Source organism: Equus quagga, chromosome 11 (genome assembly GCF_021613505.1).
Source record: "Equus quagga isolate Etosha38 chromosome 11, UCLA_HA_Equagga_1.0, whole genome shotgun sequence".
NCBI lineage: Eukaryota > Metazoa > Chordata > Mammalia > Perissodactyla > Equidae > Equus > Equus quagga.
This window is the reverse complement of record NC_060277.1, coordinates 93,539,025-93,548,185: the sequence shown is the minus strand read 5'-3', so window position 1 is coordinate 93,548,185 and position 9,161 is coordinate 93,539,025. Positions and strand designations below refer to the sequence as shown.

Here is a 9,161-nt window from a genome sequence, read left to right as displayed (position 1 = left end):
TCTGTGTCTGTGTGTCTGTGTCTGTGTGTCTGTGTCTGTGTGTGTGTATCTGTGTGGATGTGTGTCTGTGTCTGTGTGTGTGTGTCTGTGTGTGTGTGTCTGTGTGTGTGTGGATGTGTGTGTGTCTGTGTCTGTGTGGATGTGCACACGCTCATAAAGGGCTCTTTGGACCTCTGTCCCCCAGCTTTGGAGGGAGGGCTCTGTCCTCCCCAGGACCTTGGTCACCCTATAGACAGCTGGTAGTTACTGCCTAATATTTATGAGGTTTCCCTCCTGGACCTCTCCTCTCTCAGACTTAGGGTTGTTTAGGAGAAAAATAAACACACCATTACTCAATCTTTGGGATGTTGGCTTAACTATTTATTTTTAAGGAAGTTGTGAATGTTTCCGTTTAACTCTTTTAGAAACACAAATAAAGAAACCATATGCAGTAGTGTGCTGGAGCGCTGACACTGATTCACGAGAGCAGACTGACCACATCTCTGCCCGATTCTGTGCTCAGTGACTCCAAACTGGTAGCTTGAAATCAGCCATGGGGAAGTATTTACACCGTGGAACTCAGCAAATGCGACAAGTCCGGACTCCTCCTGCCCGTCCCCCGCCAGGAGCCAGTTGTTACACATTTTTCTACACAGCTTTGGTGACCTTGGGAGCTGCACTGGCTTCGAGGCCTGAGTTTTAAGTCTAGCCTCTGCAAAAAAAAGAAAGGCTGTGTGCCTTTGGGCAAATAATGTCACCTCTTTGATGTCACTTTCCTCCTTTGTGAAGTGGGGGGAACAGCGACGTCTGTCCGTGTCCCTGAGAGAGTTGTGGGAGGAGTCAGATCCTGGTAACCTCCAATGATGTGGGCCCCGTGGGGTCAGGGCCAGGTCTCTCTTGCATGTCACTGAGTGCTCCGGACTTAGCGCAGCCCCTGGACGTAGCAGGTGCCCGGACCTCTGTGCTGAATGAGTGAATGAATAGGGTGCCTGGTGGTGTGTGCTTTTGTATGAGTTTTCTCATTTAAATAGATGTTTTCCATTGAAGGCTGTGGATAGGCTTGGTAAATTGTAAAGTGTTATACAAAGTTTTATCAGTTCGTGGGTTAATCTGTCTGGGCCTCAGTTTCCCCACTTGTGAAATGAATGGCAGGACAACTTGCTGATGCAGCTCTCAGCATGATTTATGTGAGTCTCCAAAGCGGTGGCCCACCTCATGGCTTGTAAAGCCCACACCTGGGCCAGGCTGACCTGGGGAGCACCCTGCAGGCCGACCTGGACCTCTCCTCCCACCCGAGTCGTGGTTCTTGGGTGGGGCTGGGGACGTGGTGGGAGATATCAGAGCATCTCAGATTGCCATTTTAGAAAAAGTCTGAAAGTCTTTTCATCTATAATTACAGTTTTTTCCTCCCAAGGGTGTTGTGGTAGGTGTTTCTGTCTTTCCACATCACAGACAAGAAACTGGGGCCCTAAGGTTATCCAGTGAGTCTGAAAGTTTCTGCAGGGACCGAGGTGGGATGTAAGCCTGGCTCCAGACCCTGAACCTCGCTGTGGCCTCCATCCAGGAGGCGAGGGGTGCTCCAAGGTCAGCCTGTCCATCTGCAGATATTGGCAGAGTGCTCACTGGGGGTCAGGTTCAGGACCGGATGCTCACAGTCTAGTGCTCCCTGTCCTCCAGATAGACCCTAATGATTACGTGGGGAAGAGGAGGGAGCTGGTCCGGGGGGCTGCTCAGAGGAAGTGGCTCTTGAGCTGAATCTGGAGCCATGAGCTAGACAAGGAGAGAAGGGATGGAAGGGTCAAGGGAACAGCAGCTGTGAAGGCACAGAGGCATGCAGAAGCATGGGATCCCCTATGTCAGGAGCAGCCAGGCCTCTGCACCGAGTAGTTGAACCTGCTTGTGATATGAAGCTCTCCTCTCAAGGTCAGCTCCGTCCGCCGGTCTCCCTGTGGCTCAGCATCACTGTCCCGGGTTAAGAGTTTACTTCCCGCCCTCGGTGGCTGCCTACTGACTCCCTGTTCCACTGGCTACAGTCTCTTGCCCACCTGTCAGGCTCCAGGTACAGGCGTCGGATTGCGCTGGCCGTGAGATGCTCCTGGCGACAGGCTCTGCCTCTGTTTCAGAATCTCGGCGAAGGACCATCTTCGAATACCACCGTGTGGAGCTGGACCCCAGCAAAATCACCAGCATGTCGGCCGTGGAGTTCACCCCATTGCCAAGTGAGTAGGGGTCGTTGCCAGTGTGTGAGGGCATTCCACTGTCCTGGAAAGAGCTTTAGAGTCAAACAAACTGGGTTCCATTCTCAGGCCCACCACTGACGCCTGTGTAGATATGGCCACCTCACTTCTCTGGGTCTCCATTTCTCACTTGTCACATGGGCCTGACACCACCTCCCTCTCAGAGCTGTGGGAAGGGTTAGAACCACAGTAGGTAGAATTGAGGATGTAAGAGGCAGCTCCGATGCTAACTGGCACAGCCCAGGCCAGGGGTGTGGTTTGTGCTTGATGGATGACAGCTATTGTTGTTGACACATAATTGAAACCCAGGAAAGATGCACCTCTGAGAACTTCGACGGAGTCCTCAGGAAAGGTAATCCAGGAACTGAATTAATTGGTCCTTAAAGTTTTCATTGTATTTTCCTTAGGGGAGGGGTAATCCTGGACTCCACAGGCAGAAGGCAATAGAGGAATTTACCCAGGAGCCCCTCAGGAACCAGGGACCCCAGCCCTCTCCCTTTGTTCCCGACTCACCTACAGCTGAACGTACCTTATGGCCGAGGCCCCAGCGGCTGCTGTGGACCTTGCAGGATGGGGTTCGATGCTCTTCAGGGTGTGGTCAGGGCAGCTTGGGAGAGTGAGGGAAAGGAGGACCGCACTCCCATTCTTGTCTTTTTAAAAGATTGTTTGAATTTCCTCTCCTGTCTCATGGTGCCTCCCAGCTTCCTTCTGGAACCACGGCCTTCTCCCCACCTTCTTGTGTCTCTGGCTCTCCCTTCCTCTTCCCTGTAGGTCCTGGGAGCAGGGGGTAGAGAAAGAAGAGGAGGAGGAAGGTGCTTCTCGGATGCTGGGCCACCTCTTAGCTGGGGCTCAGCAGGTGTCCTCCCCTGGAAAAGAGGAAGAACCCAGACACCAGGGGGTCACAGGGTCACAGGGCTACGACACCTTGCAGGTCACAGCCCCTCCCTCACCCCAGTCGCCCTCCCTTGAGGCAGGAGAGATTGGGGCCTGAGAACCAGGGATTCCTCAAGGACTGGGGAGAGCAAACCTCAAGTCCTCGGACTTGAATAAAACTGCTTTCAGGAGCAAGGACGTCCAAGGGTAGGCGGAAGAAGCCAACCGCCCTGGGAATGCGTTTCTGGGACACTGTGTGTACATTGAAGCCACTTCCCACCCCTCCGGTGAATTTTGTGAGCGTTTAATAGCATGCAAGACATCTGAAATGCAGATGAGAAATAAAGGTCAGCGGGTTTTATGAATACCCCACAAGGTGCCCAGGGTTTTTTGTCAGTTTGACTGGAGCCATTTAAGGGGCCTCCAGAGTCACTGGGAGTGACCATTTCTCATGGGAGGCCAGGGGCACCCATGTGGGTGCAGCTGGTGGGGGAGGGGGCAATGCTCCCAAGGCTGTGATTTGGCTTTGTCCTCAGAAAACCCTGCATCCCATAGCCCCAGGCTTTCTCCTCCACCTTTGGGTAGGAAGGACTTAGCCAAGATTCTTCCTGAGGTGTGGATGGGCTATCTCCAAGCCGTCACACTCTGCACTCCATGGCCGGTCCCTCTTCTAGAAGAGACTCATGAAAAGGTGGCCAGGGGTGAAGGTGGAAGCTGGGGCAGGGGAACCCACAGTGGGACCTTGAGGCTAAGAGCTCAGGCTTTTGGCTCAGACAGACGTCAGTTCAAACCCAGACCTGCCAGTCTTAGCTCTGTGACTCTCTCCAAACCTCAGTTTCCTTCTCTGTAAAATGGGAATACCAAAAGCATCTATACCTCGAATCCATAAGCATTTGTTAAGTGCCTACCACATGCTGGGCCCCGTTCTTGGCCCTCTGCATACACCAGGGAACAAAACATCCAGAGAGCTCTTGTTCTCGGGCCAGGCCAGTCCCTGCCTGTTTTCTGCTGATGGCTTCCATCCACCCTTCCAGGGCCTGTAAAGCCCTGGTAGACAAAAGGACACATTGCCACCTACAGCCAGTCCTTCCCACAAAGTGACTGAAGGTGACCACACTGTGCCCACTACAGCTTTTCTCTCACTCACCAAGAGCTGGTTCCCAGCTGCCATCTTGTTTGGGATCCATGGAATGCATATGGGTTCCCTAACTAATGGATTGTGGTAGAGTCCCAGACAACTCACATCATGAGGAAATGCGTGTGAGGTTATGCATGAGTGGTCATTTTTCTGTAGTCAGCTATCACTTCTTGCTGCTATCAACGTGCTCTGCTCAGCTGCTCATCAGATGAGCCCTTCTACTCTACACAGTTATTCTGGGTAAGGGCCTGTCCCTCCTTGTAATAAAATGCATGGGTTTTGTGCCTCCGAGGTCATTCTGGGTCACTGAAGTGGGTAGCATTCAATTGCAGGTGAGCAACTCTTAAAATCCAGCCCCTATACCTCCTGCTCCCCTGGCCTTCTCTGCTCCTCTGCCTGGCTGGTGCCCCGGGGATCCACGCACCCTCCAGCAACCTGCTCGCACTGACTCCTCTGTTCTCCGACCCTACCCTGCTCAGGCTAGGCTCCAGCTGCCACTCCTCCTCATTCCTACCACCCTCTGCCTCTCCCCTCTGCCCAGCCTGTTAACATTCTGGCTGCTGTTGGGAGCACTCCTGGGATGTGGTCCTTCTGGGCCTGTGCACACAGGGGCCCTTCTGCTTGGACCTCTCCTCCCCCTGGAGAACTGCCGGACTCACTTCTTCCCTTCTCCCAGCCCCTGCCCAAACATCCTCTCCTCAACCTCCCTGAGTAGAACACCCCCCTGCTGTCATTCTGTTCTACTTCTTTCACAGCCTTCTCTCAGCAAACCCTAGTGTAGACGAATTTGTCTGTGTCTTTGTGGGTTGTCACCTCCACTAGACTGCAGGCTTCTTTCGGGCAGCACTTCTGTCTGTCCTGGTCACCGCTGTATCTCCAGCACCTGGGTCAGCGCCTGGCCCGTGGCGGGCATTTTGTTGAAAGAATGAATGGATGGGTCAATGAGTGAATGAATACCTGATAGGTACACTGAGAGGAATGAATAAGACCACGGTCAATAACAATAAGAGGCATTTACTGGGCTTACCACGTGGCCGGCTCTATTATAAAGCCCCTCTAGGTCTTACTTCATCCTCGTGGCAGGTCAACCAAGCAGATAGCATCATGATCCCTCTAGTACAAGTGAGGTACTGAGGTACCAAGAGGTTCAGTAACTTCCCAAGGAAGATGTAAGCCTAGATGAGCAGAGATGTCAGCACACCCCTTGGGGGTAGCTCATTTCCAAGAGGAGAGGGACAAGAAAGGATGAAATTATATACACCTAGTTTACCTTCCCAAACTCAGCGCTCAGATTTCCTTGGGAGAAGGCGAGTGAGGAGGTGGAGGGAGGCTAGGAGCAGGACTCTGACACCCATCCCTCCACAGGGACCGAACGTCAGGAGTGGGGAGTGAGTGCTCCCAGCAAGCACTGGATGGGCGTCAAGCCAGAACATCTTAAACAATGCTTCTCTGTGATTATAAACAAAACTGTATTATAAACATTAAACTTGCTAAGAGACCAGATTTTAATTGTTCCCACCATGAGAATAAATGATAATAAATGATAATTACGTGATGTGATAGAAGTGTTAGCTAAGATGGCAACCATATTGCAGTATAAATTTATCAAACCAATACGTTGTACGCCTCAAACTTACACCGTGTTGTATGTCAGATAGATCTCAATTAAAAAAAATCCTTCTCAATCCCGTAGTTGTAGGCAACAGCTCAGAAGTATGACTTCCAAGGCTAGGTGAGATCCCTTTGTACATGCTTTTAGGACCTTGTAATTTTCCTTCAGAAACCTCATCACAATGATACTATGTAGGTATTCTTGTTTGACTATCTGTTTAGTGTCTGTCTCCCCAGATGACTATAAGGCCCAGGAAGGCAGGGACCAGGTCTCACTGCTGAATCCCCAGCACCGGCTCAGGGCCTGACCTCCTGATGACAGAAAGAAGAAGGAAGGAAGGGAGGGAGAGATGGCGGAATTGAGGCTGGACTCGAGTGAAGGTGGATGAATGACCTCTAGGGTGCCCGCCTGGCAGAGACTCCATAGTTCTGTAAGGAGCCAGCGTTCAGGAAAGTTGCACCTTTTGAAGGCCCGCGGAGAGCTGGTGCTGAGGGGCCGCTGGCTTCTCTCTTGCAGCCTGCCTGCAGCATCGGAGCTGTGACGCCTGCATGTCCTCGGACCTGACCTTCAACTGCAGCTGGTGCCATGTCCTCCAGAGGTTTGTGCCTAGGCTGACCCTCTGGTTCCCTCAGGCAGACTGTGGAGGAGGCGGGGACAGTGGTGCAGCCCCACCCCCTGCCTCGGGCCTCCTGGCCAACATGAGGGCTTCTCTGGCCAGTGACCCTCAGATCAAGAATGTCACAGAAGTGAGTTTCTCCCTGCAGGGTCCCTGTGGTGACCCGGGGCTCCTGGAGGACCATTCAGAGATTCCAGCTACTGCAGCTGCCTCCTCTCACCTGGAAAGGGTTGGTTCATCCTAGGGTGGGGCTTTGCAAAGAAGTGATCCACAGCTGCAAGCGTTCCAGAATCAGCTAGGGCTTGGGTTAAACCTACAGATTCCTGGGACCCACCCCAGGCCCCCCTGCATGGGGATCTCTGGGAAAGAAGCCCCGGAGCCTGCGTGTTAACACGGTGCCGCATCTGCGAACAAGCATGAGATCTGCCGGCTCAGAGACGGCATGATCCAAAGACCCATTGCCATTGGGCAAGAGCCCCATGACCCCAAAACACCATCCAAGGATCTTTCTCAGGCTGTAATGGTTTCCTGAAAACCAGGGGTGTGGAAATGGCAGGCGTCTGTGGAAAGTTGAGGAAGCTCCCAAGCTGTGTTTGCTTAGTTTTGGAAGCAGAGAAAATTCTGGATGAGATTCAGGGTCAGGGATAAAGTTCTTAAATCCGACTCATCTTCCACTCCTTGCTCTGAAATCACTTCCTCACAGATTAGACCCAGAATTCGAGCCCTGTTCTCCCGTCCAAGACAAATAAATGGCAGGAGAAAAAAAAAAAGAATTTCTTTGGGGACTAGGGCTCTCATTGGAGTGGGGAGCCCTATGAACTCCAGGAGCCTTTAAGACAGTCTTGAAAATTGCAAATTACAGAGTCTCCGAGTTCCATGCAGCTGTCATGCAGCTGTTGGCGTTTCCTTCGCTCCTTTCCAATATCCTGGTGTAGAAATAGAAGCTGTTGCCATTACAGGTGGCCTACCCAGCACCCAGGACGCAGCACAGCTCTCGGCCAGGAGGAGACAGGGTCCCTCATCAGGCTTCCCAGGTGTTTTTCCCACCAGCTGTGCTCTTATTCACTCTCTTGGGGCCTCAGTTTGTTTTTCCTATAAAATGGACTGGGGTTATGTGAGTGAGGAACGTGCCATTATTTTAACTCCTTAAATACCAAACAGCATTTCTGCAAAGCCTTCAGGGCGCTTTGCATGAAAGGCACAGAGCCTCAGGGAGTGTACACAGGGTAAACCCCAGGTGGGTTCTTCCTGGAGCAGAGCTTTGCTGCATGGTCCTTCTATACACTTTCAAGTTTGGGAGCCACTGTCTGAGCGTGGGGAGGTAATCCAGATGACCTGGGATGAGCCCTGGAATTCTGGGGACAGCTGCCACTTTGTGACTCAGCGTCTAACAAGAGTTGAGCCATGAGAACTGTAAAATGGGTCAGATGAAGCAAAACCCTCGCAATGACACACCCCCATTTACTGCCTACGCCCAAACGCAGTGACCAGGACAGTTTAATGAGGGTTGCTCAGGTAGGGGGAGGGCAGGGCCTCGGGTGGGACACTATGGTTATGCAGCTCTAGGACAGAGACGCTCCATCAGAGAGCGTGCAAGGCTGACTCGGTGCTGGAAATCCTCTTCCCAGATGCCCGTGGGCCTGGGCTCACCCCAGCACAGGCCCCTCCTTGCCAGCTCTCTGGAGCCTCAGCTACAACTGGGAGCCGACTCCAGATCCCTAAAAAGCCAGAGGGCAGACCTGGTGCAGTGGGGCCGGCCACCATGGTCTCTCCTACCAACAGCTGCTTGCAGTCGCCACGTGGGATCTTGGCTTCCCCTTCCCCTGCACCCACTCTGCCCTCTGCAGCCTCCCAGGGCTCTCCCTCCCTGCGCTGGGGCTGGATCTCACTTAGACAATTTCGCTTACCATGCAGGTGTCCTCCTTTCATCCCACAGTGCCCCCCAGTGGCCCACTCTGGAGTCTAAGGGTGACCTTAACTCCAGGATTTGGCTCTAGAAATGAGGGTATTATCCGTGCCTTACAGTGTCGATGAGAGGGTCCCACGAGATGGTGCAGGAGCAGCCTGTGACTGGGGCAGCACCTGGCACTCAGGAGATGCTAGATAAATGGCCATTTTTTGTGTTCTTCTTTGAATCTGGGTTGGTTGGCTCAGGGCTTCGAATGTGATGCTTTTACACCTATGTCAAAGGTTCAATCCTTGAAAGAGTCAGTTAGTTTGGCCTAAAAGAAACTTTAGTTCCCATCCCCCAATAGCGGCCCTAGTCCTCCATCCCCCACAGCACTGGGCACAGAGGACCGAGTGTGGATGCCTTAGTCCAGCCGTCCCTGCTACGGAAGGAGCAGCTGCAGAGCCTATGGGAGCCTCTTCAGAAAGAAAGACCGAGGGGCTGGCCCCGTGGCCGAGTGGTTAAGTTCGCGCACTCCGCTGCAGGTGGCCCAGTGTTTCGTTGGTTCGAATCCTGGGTGCGGACATGGCACTGCTCATCAAACCACGCTGAGGCAGCATCCCACATGCCACAACAACGAAGAATATACAACCAGGTACGGGGTCGGGGGGGGGGGGGGGAGCTTTGGGGAGAAAAAGGAAAACAATAAAATCTTCCAAAAAAAAAAAAAGAAAGAAAGACCGAGAGTGCCTGGAAAGCCCTGGCCCTTGGCCTCACCGGCTCTCGGGCACGTGGGCGGGCACTTGCCAGTGCAGAAA

At 52.8% G+C, this 9,161-nt stretch overlaps 1 protein-coding gene across 1 annotated transcript in view; it reads left to right on the top strand.

Annotated features, from left to right (window-relative positions):
- Positions 1-9,161, top strand: part of PLXDC1 (plexin domain containing 1) — a gene marked incomplete at its 5' end in the record, with an annotated part of 57,343 nt that overhangs the window by 35,033 nt on the left and 13,149 nt on the right. Inside the window, 2 exons of the mRNA XM_046676312.1 lie at positions 2,103-2,198; positions 6,356-6,437. Of these exons, the coding sequence (XP_046532268.1) occupies positions 2,103-2,198; positions 6,356-6,437 (178 nt within the window). The remainder of the gene's footprint in view (positions 1-2,102; positions 2,199-6,355; positions 6,438-9,161) is intronic.